This window comes from Pristis pectinata, chromosome 14 (genome assembly GCF_009764475.1).
Source record: "Pristis pectinata isolate sPriPec2 chromosome 14, sPriPec2.1.pri, whole genome shotgun sequence".
In the NCBI taxonomy this organism is placed as follows: Eukaryota; Metazoa; Chordata; class Chondrichthyes; order Rhinopristiformes; family Pristidae; genus Pristis; species Pristis pectinata.
Window position 1 is genome coordinate 42352690 of NC_067418.1, and position 21886 is coordinate 42374575.

General features: G+C 44.8%; 1 protein-coding gene across 1 annotated transcript in view; it reads right to left on the reverse strand.

Annotated features, from left to right (window-relative positions):
* LOC127577716 (N-acetyl-beta-glucosaminyl-glycoprotein 4-beta-N-acetylgalactosaminyltransferase 1-like) overlaps positions 1-21886 on the reverse strand; it is a 591438-nt gene that overhangs the window by 160642 nt on the left and 408910 nt on the right. Inside the window, exon 8 of the mRNA XM_052029203.1 lies at positions 6435-6513. Within this exon, the coding sequence (XP_051885163.1) occupies positions 6435-6513 (79 nt within the window). The remainder of the gene's footprint in view (positions 1-6434; positions 6514-21886) is intronic.

Here is a 21886-nt window from a genome sequence, read left to right on the forward strand (position 1 = left end):
CAATAGTCAGGGAAACAGATAGGAGGTTCTGTGGCAGTGAGCATGAATCCTGGATGGTATGTTGCCTCCCGGGTGCCAGGGTCCGGGATATCTCTGATCAGGTCTGCAGGATTCTTGAGTGGGAGGGAGAACAGCCAGAAGTCGTGGTTCATGTTAGTACCAATGACATAGGTAGGAAGGGGGATGAGGTCCTGAAAAGTGAGTTTAGGGAGCTAGGCAGAAAATTGAGGAACAGGACCTCAAGGGTAGCAATCTCGGGATTGCTGCCAGTGCCACGTGACAGTGAAGGTAGGAATAGGAGGAGATGGCAAATATATGTGTGGCTGAGAAGTTGGTGCAGGAGGGAAGGTTTTAAATTTTTGGATCATTGCGATCTCTTCCGGGGAAGGTGGGACCTGTACAGAGAGGACGGGTTACACCCGAACCTGAGGGGGGCCAATATCCTTGCAGCCAGGTTTGCTAGGGTGGTTTGGGAGGGTTTAAACTAGTTTGCGAGGGGGATGGGAACCGGAGGAGTAGGTCAGAGGAAGAAGGGGATGGGGAAAAGTCAGATCTAATAGGTAGAGAGGCTTTGAGGAAGGAGAAGCAGAGTACAGGCTATAAAAGTAGTAAGGCAGATGGGCTAAAGTGCATTTACTTGAATGCGAGAAGCATCAGGAATAAGGGAGATGAACTGAGAGCTTGGATAAGCACATGGGACTACGATATTGTGGCTATCACAGAGACATGGCTGACATCGGGGCAGGAATGGATATTGAATATTCCTGGTTTTCAGTGTTTTAAAAGGGATGGGGGGCAGAGAAGAGGAGGACAGGTGGCAATACTGGTCAGAGACACTGTTACAGCTGCAGAAAGGGTGGATAATGTAGAAGGATCCTCTTTAGAGTCAATATGGGTGGAAGTTAGGAACAAGAAAGGAGCAGTTACTCTACTGGGAGTATTCTATAGGCCCCCGGTAGCAGTAGGGATACTGAGGAGCAGATTGGGCGGCAGATTTTGGAAAGGTTTATTATAGTGGGAGACTTCAACTTCCCAAATATTGATTGGCACCTGCTTAGTGCCAAAGGTTTAGATGGGGCAGAGTTTGTTAAGTGTGTCCAGGACAGATTCCTGTCACAGTATGTTGACAGGCCGACTAGAGGGAATGCCATATTAGATCTAGTTTTAGGTAATGAACCGGGTCAGGTGACAGATCTATCGGTGGGTGAGCATTTGGGGGACTGCGACCACTGCTCCATAACCTTTGGAATTGTCATGGACAGGGATGGGAGCAAAGAGGACGGGAAGATATTTAATTGGGGAAAGGTGAATTATGAGGCTATAAGGCGAGAACTTGAGAGTGTAAATCGGGATGACATTTTTGAAGGGAAATGTACTATAGAGATGTGGTCAATGTTCAGGGATCTCTTGCAGGATGTTAGGGATAAATTTGTCCCGGCGAGGCAGAGAAGGAATGGCAGGGTGAAGGAACCATGGGTGACGAGAGGTGGAACAACTAGTTAGGAAGAAGAAGGCAGCATACATAAGGTGTAAGCAGCAAGGATCAGACAGGGCTCGTGAGGAATATAGAGTAGCAAGGAGGGAACAAGAAGGGGCTGAGGAGAGCGAGACAGGGACATGAAAAGGCTTTGGCGAGTAGGGTTAAGGAGAATCCCAAGGCTTTTTACTCGTACGTGAAGAGCAGAAGGATGGCTAGAGTAAAGGTAGGTCTGATTAAAGACAAAGGTGGGAAGATGTGCCTGGAAGCTGTGGAAGTGGGTGAGGTTCTCAATGAATACTTCTCTTCAGTATTCACCAACGAGAGGGGTCTTGATGATGCTGAGGACAGTGTTGGTAAGGGTAATGGTCTAGAGTATGTAGATATCAAGAGAGAGGATGTGTTGGAGTTGTTAGAAAATATTAGGACAGATAAGTCCCCGGGGCCTGACGGAATATTCCCCAGGCTGCTTCGTGAGGCGAGGGAGATTACTGAACCATTGGCTAGGATCTTTGAGTCCTTGTTGTCCACGGGATGGTACCGGAGGATTGGAGGGTGGCGAATGTTGTCCCCTTATTCAAAAAAGGTAGTAGGGATAGTCCAGGGAATTACAGACCAGTGAGCCTTATGTCTGTGGTGGGTAAGCTGCTAGAAAGGATTCTAAGAGATAGGATCTATGAGCATTTAGAGAATTATGGACTGATTAGGGACAGCCAGCATGGATTTGTGAAGGGAAGATCTTGCCTCAGAAGCTTGATAGGGTTCTTTGAGGAGGTGACCAGGAAGATTGATGAGGGTAGTGCAGTTGATGTGGTCTATGTGGATTTTAGTAAGGCATTTGACAAGGTTCCGCATGGTAGGCTTCTTCAAAAAGTCAGAGGCCAAGGGATCCAGGGAGGCTTGGCCATGTGGATTCAATTGGCTTGCCTGTAGAAAGCAGAGGGTTGTGGTAGAGGGAGTGCATTCGGATTGGAGGGCTGTGACTAGTGGTGTCCCACAGGGATCAGTTCTGGGACCTCTACTTTTTGTGATATTTATTAATGACTTAGATGAGGGTGTGGAAGGGTGGGTTAGCAATTTTGCAGATGACACAAAGATCAGTGGTATTGTGGATAGTGTGGAGGGCTGTAGAAGCTTACAGAGGGATATTGATAGGATGCAGAGCTGGGCTGACAAGTGGCAGATGGAGTTCAATCCGGAGAAGTGTGAGGTGGTACACTTTGGAAGGACAAACTCCAAGGTGGAATACAAGGTAAATGGCAGGATTCTGGGCAGTGTAGAGGAGCAGAGGGATCTGGGGGGTTCATATCCACAGCTCACTGAAAGTTGCCACACAGGTGGATAGGGTAGTTAAGAAAGCTTATGGGCTGTTAGCTTTCATAAGTCGTGTAATCAAGTTTAAGAGCCACGAAGTAATGATGAAGCTTTACAAAACTCTGGTTAGACCACACTTAGAGTACTGTGTCCAGTTCTGGTTGCCTCATTATAGGAAGGGTGTGGAGGTGTTGGAAAGGGTGCAGAGGAGATTTACCAGGATGCTGTTTGGATTAGAGAGTATGGATTATGAGGAGAGACTGAAGGAGCTAGGGCTTTACTCATTGGAGAGAAGGAGGATGAAGGGAGACATGATAGAGGTATACAAAATATTAAGATGAATACATAGAGTGGACAGCCAGCGCCTCTTTCCCAGGGCACCAATGCTCGATACAAGAGGGCATGGCTTTAATGTAATGGGTGGGAAGTTCAAGGGAGACGTCAGAGGGAGGTTTTTCCACTCAGAGAGTGGTTGGTGTATGGAATGCGCTGCCTGGAGTGGTGGTGGAGGCTGATATGTTGGTCAAGTTCAAGAGATTGTTAGATAAGCATATGGAGGAATTTACGATAGAGGGATATGTGGGAGGAAGGGGTTAGATAATCTTAGGAGTGGTTTGAAGGTTGGCACAACATGGTGGGCTGAAGGGCCTGTATTGTGCTGTATTGTTCTATGTTCAAACCCCACTTGACTTAACTAGGGCCACTGTAAGAGGCTGCTAAATTTCCTTGCTGCCTATTGTTGCAATCCTTTCATGAACACAGCCTATCGATCCAGCATTCCCATTTTCATCTCCTCATTACCTCATGCCACCACATACATCCAGTGGAACTGTTCCATAATCTTGCCCCTTGTATCTAAGTCTTTTATTGATACTTGACATAAGTTACCTCCTTTGGAGACTTGCATCCCACACAATACACCCTACCGTGTGATTACTGTAGCACTGGGGAAACTCGAATGGGGCGTCTAAGTGTGGGTGATTCTCAAAACATCCATATGACCTCCTGACCTTTCCATTTGAGCCCCTGCTGTGTTCCCACTTTTCACTTATTCTTTTGCCACTGAAACTACATAAAGCGTCCATGTATCTTGGGCGCAAAGACGATGACCACACCGCCATAGTCATCCACTTCCCCAAGTAAAACTTTACATTTTTAACTGCCATCTCCACACTGGTGGCTGTTCTAAATGTTCCCCCAAACATTGTTCTCTTTATTATGCAATTCCAGTTGAACTCTCTCATCTGCCAATGCGCACACCAAGCAATCCTGCAATGCCTGACCTAAAACAGTTTGGAAATAGCAGCATCTTCCAATCTTTAGCCTGACTGTGCATTTGCTGACCAATTCCTCTGTGATCCCATGTGCCAAATCTCTGGTGTACTATTAAAATATCCTTTCAAGGTTTTCACTGCCCTGATACGAGACCTCGTCTATAGTTCACGGCACCAGTAGACTCACCAACATTTCCTCAGCTCCATAGCCAGTGGCAATTATCACCAAGGTCTTCTCACAGCTTGCTGAGTTTCTCTGTTCAGTGTCCTCCCTTGGGACCTCCAGAAGATCATTCACTTTTCAGAACATTTCCATTCATTCCAATATACTGGGAGAATGGCTGCATTCATTCAAACCTGAAGCTCCACCACCTGTCATCATTGGTCTCCTCAGAGAAACCCATTCTCTATTTTCTTCACATTGGATCACTGCCCTGCTGCTCCCTCATACAACAATTCAATGCCAACGTAGTCACTGTCTGATCTTTTTGCATTGTCATGGAGTCATTAGCTTAGAAACAGGCCCTTCAGCCCACCATGCTTGTACCAACCATTAATTATCTATACTATCTACATTTACCAGCACTTGCTCCATGGAGTTTTGTGTTGGTGATCGAAGTGCTCGTCCAGATATTTAAATGTTGTGAGAGACTCTGCCTTCCCCACGCACTCAAGCAGTGTATTCCAAATTCAAACCACCCCCGGGTGGAAAAGTTGCTTCTCACAACTCCTCTGAACCACTTACCTCAAACCTATACTCTCTTGTTTTATTGTCTATTTGCCTGTATAAGTGGCCGAGGTAAATCTATTAACAGAATATCTGTACTGAAGGCAGTGGCTCTCAACCAAATGGCAACATCTGGTACAACAACTTTCAAACCCACACCACATGGTACACTCAATTCATAAAAGGTACCTTTATATACATGACAAACAACTTCAGAAGTTATATGCACCAGACTGAATGAACACCTGCAGCATGACATCATGGTTGGATTTCAAAGAGCTCAACCACAACCTTTGCTCCAAGTCATTGATTGGCTTTGGGTGAATTGTTTGGAAGGAATGCAAGGCAGAAGCAGGAAGGGGACTCCACTTCCCCGGAATGACTGTGAAACTGAGGAGGGAGGTTAGGAGTACCCAGAAATTACAGAAAGTATTACCTGAATAACAACAGAAATCTGTTCTTTCATTGCTTCTCATTGATTCCATTGATAGTTGCCATGAGTAGGACTCAAACTTGACTGTTTTAACCAATAACAACAGAAGAAACCTCCTCAAAGATATCATTTGTCTTTTTTCAATACACACAATGATAAAAGTTTGCATGAGCAAATAAAAATCAAAAATTTTACTCAAGAAGATAGCATACAAAATGTGGATAACACACACAGCACATTGACTAATCGCACTAATTTGTGACATGGTTGGGTAACTCTGTAGTCGTGTTGGAGGGAAGGAACCCAGGATAGTAGTAATGTGGGTAGTGGTGAATAACATGGTAGAGTTATCATAGTCAATGCCAATTATTTGTAGTTTATTATAGAAATTTAAAGCTGAAGCATTTTTAAACAACCGGAAACATCCAACTTTACCAAGCAATGGCAAAAATAAAATCACAAATTTAACAGGTCCGGTCTCACTGAAATCTAATACTGGAAAATTCAAGCCGTAATTATGAGCAACATTGCCTCCCTTTAAGAACTACATGAGCAGGGCTGCTTCCTTCAGTGGCCATCACTTTACTTTGTAGCAATGTTCCAGCGACTCATCATAATGCCGGCTAGGGCCACGTTGACCTTCGTGATCTTGACCAACATGGGAACAGAGTCCTTCAAGCCTGTTCTGCTATTAACAAATCGATGATGGCTGATCTGTGGCCTACCTCCAGACATCCACCTTTCTCTTTTCCAACCAAGTTTCTCCCCACCCCACCCCCATCAGTTTATCTATCACTTTCCATTGCCATCTCCTTTGCACTGAAATATTTCCTAAATGTTAAGCATTACCAACTGTTCACACATATAAATTAATTAATGCAGGAAATGTGGTGTTCAGACTGCACACAGAACAAGGCTCAGATTGAGAGTAGGCATAAGTTGCAAGCTAGTCTCATCACCCAGTCGCCTCTTCTCCACCCATATCACAACGACACCCAAATCCCTGTTAGAATATCACCCAAATTAAGGAATACAATTTTTAATTTCCAGCAGGATCTTTAACATCAACCTTGGCTCCCCACATTTAATTGAGAGACAATGAAATAATCCAAACAGGTGCAATTAACCATCCTGGGCCTGACCAGCTCTTGAACACGCTGCCGATGAACATCCCATTTCAGAGGAGGTTGCTAGGTTACAGTCACTTACCCCAACTTCTACGTGATCAGATCCTTTATCATCCTGTTTGTGAAGCACCTCAAAATAGTATCTTCGTGCAGAAATAACACTGTGGAGAAAGGAAACACACTGGTGAGGACATTTTTAGAAGCAAGTCTTTGAGCTGATGTTTTATGATGCAGTGTATTGGATTAGTTGGTGCTGGTTTGATCCCACTCTCTGATGGCCGTCGATTCTCAGCCTCGTCTCTATAGCATGGCTCCAAGTGCTTCTCCTGATGGGTATCATTCCCACCTCATATGGCACAGCCTGGCCTCCAACTCTTCCTGGCAACTTTCCATTGGGAAAGTTGCTAGCAAGCATGTACTACAACACATTACAAAATCAAAACACTGGTCCATTTGGTCTCAGTATATTCTTTATATATTCCTCAATAGTTCAGTGGTCAGTTGCAATGCCCAATAATGAGAACAACAAAAAAAAAGTCAGCTGAACTTCCAATCCCGAGCCATTAGTCCATGCCTCGTGTAGACTTTGGTTAAGCACAAGATTAGGACGCCCTTCACAGCGGAACAGTGTGGCTGAACTTGTGGATGAAAGAACTGCCCGTGTGACTGCGGTACTGTGGATAAAACTAGAAGACGTTGATTTAAGGTATGAGCTAGGAGATTTAGAGAGGATCCAAGGATGACCGTTCTCGCCCAGTGAGTGGCGAGTGTCTGGAACACACTGCCTGAGAGAGTGGTGGAAGCAGAGTCACTGACAGTATTTAAGTCTAGAAGAACACTTGAATGGCCTAGACGTGGACCTGGTGCTGGAAGATGGAATCAATTCAGGAGGGGTCCCGACTGGTAGCATGGATATGATGGGCTGAATGGTCTGTTTCCATGCTCTACGGCCCAAGGATAGCAGCAGTGGAAATGTACCACAGCGGAAGTCACTGTATTTCTGGAGGAAGAATAAAAACCAGTGAGCATGGGGAGGTGAAGAGATGGCTGTTGGGAATATGTAACTCCGCAGCTTCCAATCAGATTAACAAAAATAGACCAGTCATTACCACCTTCCCTTCCCCCCCTCACCCACCCTCCCACCCCTGACCCACAATACAGATCTCCACTGCTGGTTTGAAAATTTTACTCAGTGATCCTTTGGCTCACACAAGGAAAATAAGTTGAAATTTAAAAGTCAGCAGGAATGCCTTGCGAATATAACCATAACCTTTAAGAACATGACATTTGAAACAAAATCGATTGCAATGTGCACCACTGCCATACACAGCTGCACTGAAAAGTCTGTTGAGCTCTGATAGTATTGGATTTGAGCTGCCAGCCAATGCATATAGTGGTGGAAACCGACCAGTATCACATTTATAAACAAAAAGCAGCAGCCCCTTGAAGGCTATCAACTGGAAAGCAGGTTGCTGACCAAAGTCTGAAGCCAATGCTCGATAAATCTGTACCTTACAAGGCATTTTCCTGGCAGTGGGACGAGGCTGACTGCCACAGCACTCTCTTCCTCTTTCAGCTCACAGTTAGTGCCTGTGCCAGCTTCAGAATAAAATTGCTCATTATATGTATCAATGCAATTGAACTTGAGCTAATGGCTGTGCGAGCCATTTAACTGGGATCAACTCAAATTCCCGACAGACCATTCTTTAACTCTGGCCTTAATTATGCTTGATGGGGAAAGAAATTAAAATGCAGTAAACAGGTGTAGCTTAATCACTGCATGATGCCTAGCAAACCATCCTTGCTATTAGAATGAAGAAAGATACAAGCTAATAAAAATCTAAAATCTATGCAATGTATCTTCCAGTAAACTTGGAGTGGCATGGATTGGTGATCTCTCATTCTACCAGTCCAGCTCAGATCCAAATTCAGCCCAAATGGCTGGGATGTGAAAAATATCTTTTTATATACAAGTCAGCAAGCACAGTTGCAATAGAGACACAAGAAACTGCAGATGCTGGAATATGGAACAGCAAACAATCTGCTGGTGGAACTCAGTGGGTCGAGCAGCATTTGTGAGGGGAGGGGTGTAAGGAATCGTTGATGTTTCTGATCGAAGTCCTGATGCGGGGAGAATTTCCACCCGAAACGTCGACAATTCCTTTCCCACCCCCCCACAGATGCTGCTCGACCCACTGAGTTCCTCCAACAGAATGGAGATACTGCAGATGCTGGAATCTGGAGCAATGCATGAGATCAATATGAAGGGTCTCAATCTGAAACGTCAACTATCCATTTCCCTCCACAGATGCTGCCCGACCCGCTGAGTTCCTCCAGTGTCTCATGTGCTGCTCTTCCAACAGATTCTTTGTTGTTACAGTTGTAATAGAGTTGATGGTCTACAGAAGAGCAGTCTACAGGAGGCTTGGAATAAGTTGGCCAACTTTACCAGGGCACAGACTTGTACACAAAATGGTGGTGGAACAAAATGGAAATTCTCCTGCTGGTTGGTGAAGGGGGTCTGATTTTCCAAGGTTGGATAGACAAGATAGAACTCCCTTTTGCTTTTAACCCATGACTTTTCTGACCTGTTTCAGAATGGTTTGGATGGTTAGCCTGTCTTCTTAGGAGATTGAAGGTTTATTAAAGTGAGGGCTTCAAAGGTTCTATAATTGGTATTGGTTTATTATTGTCATTTGTACCAAGGTACAGTGAAAAACTTGTCTTGCATACCGTTCGTACAGGTTAATTCATTACACAGTGCAGTTACATTGAGTTAGTAGAGAGTGCATTGAGGTAGTACAGGTAAAAACAATAACATTACAGAGTAAAGTGTCACAGCTACAGAGAAAGTGCAGTGCAATAAGATGCAAGGTCAGAACAAGGTAGATGAGGTCGGAGTCCATCTCATCGTATAAGAGAACCATTCAATAGTCTGATATGATTTAACAATGATTTAATACGGTAGATAGAACAGAACAGCACAGGAACAGGCTCTGGCCCATGATATTATGCTGAACTAATTAAACTAATAATTAAATGCCTAACTAAACTGATCCCTTCTGCCGACACAATGTCCACATCCCTCCATTCTCTGCACACATTCATGTACCTATCTACACCTATCCTAAGTACCTCTATCGTATTTGCCTCAATCACCATCCCTGGCCACGCATTCCAGGCACCCATCACTCTCTGTATAAAAAACTTGCCCTGCGCATCTCCTTCGAGCGTGCCCCCCTCACCTTAAATGCATGCCCTCTGTATTAGACATTTCAACCGTGGGAGGAAGATACCAGCTGCCTAATCTATGCCTCTCTTAAACCTGTCAGATCTCCCCTCAGCCTAAAAAAAATTACCAACCAAGAACAAGGGAACTAAAAATTACTGCTTGCCCATTTATTGGAAAAATCATTTGAACAGAGTAGAGGAAAAAATTGGAATCCAAAAATGCCTCTGCACATTGGGCCAAGTAGAACCATCAGTCCTGGATCTATCCGTTTTTTTTGGTTAAGAGGGCTCCAACCACGTAGATGGTATGGCCAAGAAAACACACCAACACCTCTATTTCCTCAGAAGGCGAATGAAATTTGACATCTTCCTGTTGACCCTCAAATTTTTATAGATGCACCATAGAAAGCATCCTATCTGGATGCATCACACAAAAAGTGCTGGAGGAACTCAGCAGGTCAGGCAGCATCCAAGGAGGGGAATAAACAATCGACGTTTCGGGCTGAGACCCTTCATCAGGACTGGAAAGGAAGAGGGCAGAAGCCAGGATAAGAAGGTGGGGGGAGGGGGAAGAGGATTACACACAGGCAGGTGATAGGTGAGTCCAGGTGAGAGGGGGATGGTGGATGGGTGAGAAGATGTAATAAGCTGAGAGGTGATGGGTAGAAGAGGCAAAGCGCTGAAGAAGGAGGAATCGGTAGGAGAGGGCAGTGAACTATGGAATAAAGGATGGGGAGGGGAGCAGGAGAGATGGGCAGGTCATCAAGGTGGGGGAAGGGAGCCACTGGAGTAAGGGAAGATAAAGGAGTGGGGGTTGGGGAGTGGAAAAGATCAAGAAGGGGCAGGGTTCACAGGAATAAGGGAAGACACCTACCATCCCCCTCTCACCTGGACTCACCTATCACCTGCCAGCCTGTGCTTCTCCCCCCACCTTCTTATCCTGACTTCTGCCCTCTTCCTTTCCAGTCCTGATGAAGGACCTCGGCCCGAATCGTCGACTGTTTATTTCCCTCTGTAGATGCTGCCTGACCCGCTGAGTACCTCTAGCACTTTTTGTGTATTGCCCCAGATTCCAGTATCTGCAGAAATTTTTTTCGTGTCTATCTGGATGCATCACCGCTTGGTACGGCAACTGCTCTGCCCAAGACCGCAAGAAATTGAAGAGAGTTGTGAACGCAGCCCAGTCCATCACACAAACCAGTCTCCCCTCAATTGGCATCTACATTTCTCGCTGTCTCAGGAAAGCAGCCAACATAATCAAGGACCTCTCCTACCCTGGTCATCGTCTCTTCTCCCTCCTCCCATCGGCTTGACAACACATACCACCAAGCTCAAGGACAGCTTCTATCCACTGTTATCAGGCTCTTGAACAGACCTAATATGACAAAGATGAACTCCTGATCTCTCAACCTATCTCGTCACGGCCCTTGCACTTTATTTATCCACCTGCACTGCATTTTCTCCGTAACTGTAACACTATATTCTGCATTTTTTTCCCCTTTGTACTAACTCAATGTATGGAATGATCTGTATGGATGGCATGCAAACAAAAGTTTTTCGTTGTATCTCACTACATGTGACAGTAACAAATCAATTACCAATCTCAATCTCACTACACATCTGCATTTATATCCTACAGGCAGGGAACAGTAGGCCAGTTTCAATCCCAGCAGGCAGTGGGTGAAAGAAATGTATAAGGTGGAAAAAAAAGAACAATGAAGTGGAAGGAAGTCTCCAAATGTTAACTTTACTGCACTTTCAATGTTATTCTGCCCAGCTCAAGGCTGGTCATAAAAGAAAATCCAGACTCAGGTGACCACAGACCCATACAGCATGGAAACAGGCCCTTCAGCCCACCAAGCACCCATCTTTCGGATGTGGCTGGAAACCAGAGCACCCAGAGGAGACCCACACAGGAGAACGTACAAACTCATCACCAACAGCACCGAAGGTCAGGATTGAACCTGGGTCGCTGGAGCTCTGAGACAACTCTACTAGCTGCACCACTGTGATGTGCATGTAAAATGGCTTTACTTTGCAATTCAGAGTGAAGATGTGAGGGGGCTTAACTTCCTTCCCCCTCAGTGAGGTCACAGTTTTGATTTATTGTGGTACTGCACCAGGGGACATTCACCCACCCCCAACTCTAAACAAAGGGACATTCTCCAGACTTCGTGCTTGACTTCAGTGCCCAAAGACAGCATCAAAACACCTCACAAGCATCTACCTCTGTCCCCAGCCCAAGACATCAACACCTCAGCAACAGAATACAGCTGGCAAGTTTTAAAATAGGGCTACTGAATACAGGGAAAGTAAAAACTAAATGCATCTTGAAGATTGTGATCCCTGAAATAATCTTAATAGAGTTTAGTTTTAAAATGGAATTAAGTTTGTACCTACTCTGAGTAAAAGTGTCCATCTCCCTGCAATATCCAATCTGTACTAGCCAGTAGGAAATTGTGCAATTGTTTGAGGTGATTCAACAGCTGTGAGAGACATTCAACTCTCAATTAGTATCCAATTAAACACTGATTGAAACCAGACTTCACCACACCTGCACAGAGTCAGAATGGGGCAGCCAAACACAGTTCATGCCCCAATGAGTGAAAGGCAATGAAAAGCAAGAGTGCAGATACTGGGAGTTTGAAATAAACACAGAAAGTTTTGGAAATGCTCAGCAGGTCAGGCAGCATCTGGGAAGAGGGATCAGAATGGAGTCGGTGTTTCAGATCAAGGACCTGACAGCAGTTTTTAGAAAAGATAAACGTTCTGAAAATACTGCAATGCATTATTTTTTCCTCCAGAAATCCGCACCGCTCCCAGGATCCTATCCCTGCCCAGATTTCAGTCCATCCTTGCTGGGGTTATCCTCAAACTACATTTGTTCTTTCCTTATGTTCCAACCTTCTCAGTCAGAATGATGCCCAGTCGTGAGCTAAGCACATCGGTCTGAAACCCACTGTTCACCTCACTTGAAGTCTTACTTCAGCTGCTGTTGGCAAATGGAGATGTTTTCACATTTTCAATACAATCCTTCTATGTAATATATTTAGTGATGAGCAAGGGAAGACTTTATGCAAACTTATAGTTCTGAATGAAAGACTCAGTCAGCCTAGGAATCGTGCAAATTGATAGAGGATTGTTTATACTGACACATCATGCATTGTAAAACTCAAAACATGTTTTCCACTGCACTTTTGTTTCTTTGTGGAATGGATCTCGGTAATAATATTCATGAAATTGTTCTGCATCAATTCCATTGCTTGCCAAACTCTTCTTTGGAAAATCTATTTCCTGTAGAGGGATGTTAGAACTATCTGTGATATATATGGAAGACCAAACATAATTGTCAATAACCGGTGACTCCCAAGTTCTCAAGATTGATGATGTCATCCATTCATGACTGGGGTGAAATGAAGGCCAATGGATAGCAGCACAGGCTGCATGTAGCTCACACTGTGTCACATCCACTGAGGGCAGCACGGAGATGACACTTTGGTGGGGCCAGGAGAGGTCCTGTCTACCCAGAAGAGCGGTGGGAAAAGAAGGAAGACTGGGGGACATCGAGGTGTCAAAGTTCAGTGTAGTTCCACCTGCACAGGGCACAGGGCATGAAGATGATACAGTCGCGATGTGAAAAGCACTTGTATTGCCTTTTTTGAGGTCTACAGCTATTTAACACAAGCAGCTGGAATTCTCATTATTTACTGAAGAATCATCAGTTAGGCAATAACTCTTACATGGACCATCTCTTTGGTTTAATCTCTGTCAGGATTGAACGGACCTTTGTTAGGGCTGGACAAGGAGTGCTGGATTGTGAAACACAATTTTAAGAGGAAGACAATGAGCTCAGATTTACACAGGGTGATCTTGATGGAAGAGTCAGAGAGACAGAGACCAGAGTCATAGAGTTGTATGTCAGAGAAACAGGCCCTTCGGCCCACCATGTCCATGCCGGCCCTTTTGCCTGTCTGTACCGATCCCATTTACCCACATTAGGACGGCATCCTTCTATGCCTTGCCTATTTAAGTGCCGGCCTAAATGCCTTTTAACCATAGTGGTTGTATCTGATTCCATCACCTCCTCTGAAGGCACATTCCAGATATCAACCACTCTCTGTGTAAAAAAAAACTAACCTCTCAGATCCCTTTTAAAAACTCTTCCACTCAACCTATGTCCTCTTGTTTTTGATACCCCTACCATGGGAAAAAAAAGATTTTGACCATCTACCCTATGCCTCTCTTCTCTTGACCTCACAATCCACCTCATTATGGCCCTGCACCTTATTGCCTGCCTGCACTGCACTTTCTCTGTAACTGTAACACTTTATTCTGCATTCCCTTGTACTTTTCCCTTGTATTACTCTTGATGCACTGATGTCATGAAATGATCTGTATGGCATGCAAAACAAAGTTTTTCACTGTGCCTCGGTACATGTGACAATAATAAACCAATTTACTTTTATCTGGTCTCCCCTCAGCCTCCTTCGCTCCAGGAAAAACGGGGAGAGGAGGGTGAAGAGAGCAGTGTGCCTCCAGCTGCTCACTTCGTTGCCCAGGATCCCTTATTAAAGCAAGGTTTCACTGAGGTTGATGCAGTGAGCTAACGTCATAAAACATGAAAAGGCCACCCTTCACGTATTCTCCATTTCCCTGAGAGCTGTTGACTCAAAGAACAAAGCACACCTTGAACATGTCCCTCCCTGCGCTCTGTAACCTCTAATCTTCTTTTTCATCATCAGAGATGTTAAAAAGCCACTTGTTAACCAGCAATAAGAAAGAAGAAGGGGAAATGGTGCATAATTATAATATTAAAGCAAAATAAGCAGAGAACAGAAACTTCAAAGCATTATTTTATTTTTAAATATCCCCAGTGCAATTCCAAAACTCTACCTGCATTACTGAACAAACAGAATCAGAATCAGGTTTATTATCACTGACATATGTTGTGAAATTTGTTGTTTTGCGGCAGCACTTCAGAGCAAGACATAAAATTACTATAAATTACAAAATAAATAAATAGTGCAAATAAAAGGAATAATGAGGAAGTGTTCATGGACCATTCAGAAATCTGATGGCGGACGGGAAGAAGCTGTTCCTAAATCATTGAGTGTGGGTCTTCAGGCTCCTGTACCTCGGTAGTAACGAGAAGAGGGCATGTCCTGGATGGTGAGGGTCCATAGTGAGGGTTCATAGTTGTTCTTGAGACACCGCCTCTTGAAGATGTCCTCAACGGTGGGGAGGGGTGTGCCCATGATGGAGCTGGCTGAATCTACAACCCGCCGCGGACTCTTGTGATCCTGTGCATTGGAGCCTCCATACCAGGCGGTGATGCAACCAGTCAGAATGCTCTCCACCGTACATCTAGAGAAATTTGCAAGAGTCTTTGGTGACATACTAAATCTGCTCAAATTCCTAATGAAGTAGAGCTTCTGGCGTGCCTTCTTCATGATTGCATCAACCTGTTGGGCCCAGGATAGGGGAACTCGAAGCTGCTCACCCTTTCCACCTCTGACCCCTTAAATGAGGACTGGTGTGTATGTTCTTCCGAACTCCCCTTCCTGAAGTCCACAATCAATTCCTTGGTCTTGCTGATGTCGAGTGCGAGGTCGTTGTTGCAACACCAGTCAACCAGCTGATCTATCTCACTCCTGTACACCTCCTCATCGCCATCTGAGATTCTACCAACAACAGCTGTGTCATCGGCAAATTTATATTTGGCATCTGAGCTGTTCTTGGCCACACAGTTATGAGTGTAGAGAGAGTAGAGCAGTGGGCTAACAAGGCGCCTTGAGTTAGGAGCCGACTACATTGGAACAGTTCCTCATGTGCATACAGATTTGACTGTCCTAAGCTGAGGCTACTGACCAGAGGTAAATGAGGAGTGGATAAGAGTGGAGTCTCCACTTGGATGCCTGCTTTTATCATCACGGGCCAGCCGCATTTTATTGCTACCACTGTGGCAATGGGCAACCTGTTGCCCACTGAGTCATCATCGCAGGGTCAATGCGATGGTATCTGCCAGCCCAGAGGCAGACATATTAGGATTCAGAGTGTGCGGAGATACATTTCTTTTGATAGCTGTGTTTGATTTTCTATTGTCATAACACAAGAAGACATCATTGCAATATCAGCATACTCATGCTTGAGGTGGACTGCTCCATTCTCTCTGCTGTCTGAATTAGTGTACTCTAAAGGCCTGTCAGTGCATTGCACAATCAATGATGTTCAACGATTCCCCACTTCCAGAGCTTGGAAAGAGCTGTGCCCTCTGATGCAGGCTCTCTATTGTTGCCCTGCCACTGCCATCTGCTGATGCTTGCTTGTGAAGTATGTCACCACATGAAAACCCAACTAACTGCCATCGTGGGCCCAGCACAAAACCTGAATCTCTGTTCTGGGACCTTCGTGCATGAACTCTGCGTCAGTGTACCCCAGGTAAAACTCAGCTACTCTGGGGGACTGTTGTCTGTAACATCCACCAAATTCTGCTGCTCACAAGGAGGACCTCATCTTAAAGATGATTGCCTTTCATGCTAAGGAAATCGTCAACACAATTGCAATGTTGTATGACATCCAGACTGCTAATGTTTAATTGCATCACCAAGTTTCGGAAGTTCATTTCTCTAATTCTCAGATTTAGAAAAAAAGACACTAAACTTCAGAGCCTCCTTCTCAGTGTTTGTTGGTTGCGAGACATGCTGTTTTCTCCAATTCCCTCCCTCCCTTCTTGCACAAAGATAGGCATGAGAAGCAATGGCAGCTGGAGTGATGGTATGTGAGGAACTGTGTTGACAGTAGGTGGGTGGGTGGAGTGATGTAAAACGGTCGACTTCAAGGTTGGAGACGATGTGCAGGATATGGGTGAATGTGCAGCCATGCTCACTGTTCTTGACCTGGTTAGGTCACTGAAACACTTCCTGCAGTGCACACGGTAGTGAGGCACCACATCAGCTGCAGAGCTCATGGGCCACCTCCAGTTGTATCATCTTCACTTCTGACAGATTCCTCCTCCTGTCGCTGGAGGATACTCCATCCCTCTGTCTCGGCATAGTTTGAGCAGCATACCAAAGTACCCAGCAGTCACTTGTATTGGTATTGGTATTGGTTTATTATTGTCACTTGTACCGAGGTACAGTGAAAAACTTGTCTTGCATACCGACCGTACAGGTCAATTCATTACACAGTGCAGTTACATTGAGTTAGTACAGATTGCATTGAGGTAGTACAGGGTAAAAACAGTAACAGTACAGAGTAAAGTGTCACAACTACAGAGAAATTGCAGTGCAATAAGGTGCAAGGTCACAAGGTAGATTGTGAGGCCAGAGTCCATCTCATCGTATAAGGGAACCGTACAATAGTCTTATCACAGTGGGATAGAAGCTGTCCTTAAGCCTGGTGGTATGTGCCCTCAGGCTCCTGTATCTTCTATGTAAACTCCCTGAACGTAAACTCCCTGAAAACACCTGGATTCCATTGTTGAATTTGCCTCTCCTACAAGTGATATCATTGGATTTGCTCTGGAAAGAGTGTGTGGTGTAATCGCACTTCCACTAATCACACTTGCTCCATCTAACTGGATGACAAACCCGGCAGTAAAATGAGTTAAAAAGGCTTTGATAGATGTGCCAAACTCACACCTGGGTGCCCTATGTGATATTGTCCCTGCCAGTGCATATCCCTTTAATCTGGGCATATGGATACACATTTATAGTATAACCCCCTTTAAATAAGAAAAACAAATCTGGTTTAAAAAGGGTTAAAATTTAGTATCCTGTTGATCAAAGTCACTGCTCACTTAGCAAAGGACAACTGGAACAGATCACTTTGAAGAATTCCTTCATCTCAAATAAAACCTCCAATCCATCTGCAAGAAGATATACCCGAGCAAAAGGACACCACAGGAGAATAGGTAGAAGATGACAGGGAAATGCATAAAGAAAATCAAACTAACAATTGCAGCAGTGCATGTTGCATTATTCATAGCGCTAACTTCGGGGCTTTGCCAACAGTAAGAAATGAAACTGCTAACCTTCTGATGGCATCAATGAAACATAGCAACTAAGGTGCACCACTGCTCCTGGGCACCAATGATGAAGCAAGGATACTAAATGGCCTCTGCCTGTCCAACTAACAGGTGACATTCAAAGAGAGTTTCGTGAAAAAAAAGATTGACCGTCCAGAGATGGCAGCTGTCACACAAGGAAAGCTGATATCATTCTTATTTTATCTTGAACAGGAAAACATACAATGAGCAACTCAACATAGCCAGTTTGCTCACCCCCTAGTTCTGAACTGCCAGATGCAGAGAACTGATCAATGACTAAATAGTCAAGAAATTTGAACTTTACTCTGTCAGAGAATGTTAACCACTGCCAGAGACAATTTTATTTTTGGAGGGGGAAGTGGGAAGATGAGGAGATGATCATTGTCAGAACCAAGTTCAAATCACCTGACAAGAGTAATTCAGGTTTGCATGAATAAAATCATATTGCAAAGGATCTCATGCAGCATTTCTAACATAAAATATTTTCAATTGCAAATGCAATGTACTTTAGTAATTCTGTCCTAGCCCATCCCAGCACGGTACAGCAGCACACTGACAAGATAGTATAGTAAAATTCAGCTAATCCTGCATGCTTGGGTGGTGGGGGTCTGGCAGATTTTCCAGATCTTTGGAAGTTACTGCAGCTAATACTCCAACACCCCTTTAATACAATTTTTAGGAGATATTATACAGTAATATTATACATTTTCCAGCAAACCTGGTCAATTTAAAAGCAGTGAGGAAAAAATGACCCTGGCATATTCAAGGAAGTGAAGGAACCAGGGCCAAAGTGTGCTAAAGGGAGCACAGGAACTCGGGCCTAGGGCAAATGTTTTCACCCGATCCAACCCAAGACAAGCACTGAAGGTCACGTCAGGTATCCAACTTCTAGAAGTGGAGCTCTGCATGGTCCCTTCGCCCTCAGCAGAGTTCCTTGCACCTTTGACATTGAAGATGCTAGGATCCAAGAATGCTGACCTCACTGAAAAGTGGTGGGGACTACTGTTTAGCATTGAGGTTGCAGCACAGTATCAGACCATTTTGGCTTAGCAGGCCCATGGCAGCGAGAAGATGACCACCTTCGTCTGTGGCTGCGTCAGGCTGTGCGTGGAACCCAAATACATGGGCACCAAGTGTCACTACGTACCGAGGTTCTACCTGTCCCCGCTGTTGCGAGGGATAGGCCTGGCCCCGTGGCCACACAACGTCCCAGTCAGCTGGACGCTGCCGTGCTACCTGTCCTTCGTGGACCACAAGTTCATCAGGCAGTGGTCAGCATGGAATATCCTGCAGACACTGCAGGAGAAGGACTCAATGGATACTGTGGGGTGGTTCCCTGAGCTGACTGTTCAGACCATCTGGCAGGATGCCTCATCGCCAGAACTCACCAACAAGCACCAAGATCTTGCTTGGCTGGCGGTGAGAGGGGCCCTCCCAGTCAGATCCTTCCTACATGGTCGGAACCTCACTCCCAGCGTGTGCTGCCCCCGGGAGGACTGCGCCGGGAACAAGACGGTCACCCACCTCTTTTCAGGCTGTGGGTTTGTGAGGAGGGTGTAGCGAAAGATGCAAGGGTCCTTGTCACGGTTCATCCCCAGCAGTTGTGTAACAGAGGATTCTCTGATCTACAGACTTTTCCCGGGGACGCACACAGAGGCGGACATCAACTGTTGCTGGAAGGTCATCAACTCGGTGAAAGGCGCCCTTTGGTCTGCCCAAAACCTGTTGGTCTTCCAGCCCTGCGAGATGTCCGTAGGGGAATGCTACCGACTGGCACATTCCATGCTGTAGGAGTACGTGCTGAGGGATGCACTGAAGCTGCATGCAGCCAACGCAAAGGCCCGGTGGGGAAGGACTACAGTTTAGGGTTCTTCTGCCACTGGAGAGGGAGGGGCGGGGTCAGGCGAGAAAGCCCCTAAATATTGTAAATAAGGGACTGGGTAGCACCCAGGGAGCCACACGTGTGGCATTGGTGCTGTTTTATATATAAAAAGGTAACACTAATGAATGATCTGTACAAGAATGTAAAGGGTTGCACTGTTTTATAATTGTATATAGTTTGTCTTTTATTATGAATAAAGTTTATTTTGGAATAAAACAAAACACATAAGCTCACTTCTACGCTGCCTTGTCTACCCTTGTCGGGATATCTCTCTGGATGATTTAGCATGAAACTAAATTGATCCAAAATGGGAGAATGAGTGAATGGAAAAGGATAGAATGCCTGCACTTGGGAAGCATCTGATTGAAGCTGCCCAATGAGTTCATCTGCCACCTGCACCATTAAAAACTGTGGCAAGGGGAAATCGGAGACTGGGCAGATAACAAGGTTAGACAGTGCTCAGAGGCACTCAGCTGCTCAGGTAAGTAGTTAGCAGCCTTGAATGACATATTAATGAGCTGCTTGAATTGCCCAAAATAGAGTGCTCACTTAATGGATTATAAACTCTGCTCTTGTAATTGAATTCAACAGCACCAAAAACACTCAGTGTCCTTTCTCCAGTACAAGTTACCCATGGTAAAGAGGAACAGTGTAATGCATGTGTCTGTGCTCATCTAATCTTGTCCTTGAATTGAACCAAGTATTTATTTTGAAATCTTCTAAACCCACATGCCACAACAGCAGGCTAATTAGCACTCACTGCCTCTGGCTGTATTAAAACTAAAGTACAAAAGATACACAGTGTACCATTAAACCCATTACTTTTTAACCTCTTTACCTAATTAATTTTTAATGCAAGGCATAAACGGAGTACATTATAAAGCTCCATGGGGACTGATTTATCCAATCCACTGCAATAACTCACACACAAGAGAGTTGTCAGGTTGGGCTATTCACAAGACAAAATATATCCGATTCATCTTTTTAAAGCTATTAATTTCCTTATCATTTTAATCTATATTGTTAAATTACTTGCCCATTCCACCCTCCTGTGTAATAGGCATTTATGACATTCAGCAGAGGATGCACAATAATATCTGTCCATCAGGAGCCAGACCTTAACTAAATATGAAGACAATTCCAAGGATTAGGATTTTCACAGATGTCTTTACTTCCTGGTACTATTCCTCTGTACTGAACTAAATTCCACATATATCTTAGACAGTCTTCATGTGCGCTCCTTGTAGTTAGATATCTAGAAACCATTTACCAATGGTCAAGTTGACATGGAACATTTGTATTAATTTAATCTGGAACCCAGGCACGGTAGTGTAGCGGTTAGCATAACGCTATTACAGCGCCAGCGACCTGGGTTCAATTCCGGCCACTGTCTGCAAGGAGCTTGTACGTTCTCCCCGTGTCTGAGTGGGTTTCCTCCGGGTGCTCCGGTTTCCTCCCACATTCCAAAGACGTACGGGTTAGGAAGTTGCGGGCATGCTATGTTGGCGCTGGAAGCGTGGCAACACTTGCGGGCTGTCCCAGGTCACGCTACGCAAAAGATGTATTTCACTGTGTGTTTCAATGTACATGTGACTAATAAAAGATCTTATCTTACCTAAGGGGGAACTGATTCAATATAATCCTCTCCAAACTTCAACTATCTGTTTTATACCTTTTGCCTTATATTTGTTAAACATGACAGAGCAATGAAGGACTGATAATCAATGTGCTACGAATTAAGATTGAACACTTACTCTAAATTGGAGTTATACTTGCTTCACGCTGCCTAATTCCAAATGTATTGAGCTGCATTGTGACAAGGAACCTCAGAAAAACTTCCTACTAATTTTGTACAGGGTGCAAGCCTAATATCTGCAGACAAGACCCCATATCAAACTGTTTACAGATACTAATCCTTTTTAAACAGACCCTTCAGCCCATCTAGTCCACGCCGACCTGATCTTCTGCCCAGTCCCATCTACCTGTACCCGGACCATATCCCTCCAAACCCCTCCCATCCATGTACCTATCCAAACTTCTCTTAAATGTTACAATTGATCTCACATCTACCGCTTCCACTAGCAGCTCGTTCCACACTCGCACCACCCTCTGAGTGAAGAAGTTTCCCCTCAGATTCCCCTCATATATTTCACCTTTCACCCTAAACCCATGTCCTCTAGTTCTAGTCTCACCAAACCTTAGGGAAAAAAGCCTGGATGCATTCACCATTTCTGAGGAAAGTTTAAGTAACCTTTTCCTCCAGCGTTGAAATCCTAGAATACTACTTAATGTTGGAGTAAATTACCAGTGAGTCAAGCTGCCAGTTGGTGGACACCTGTGAAGAGACTCTGAGCTTTCCTAGAACCAGGATGCT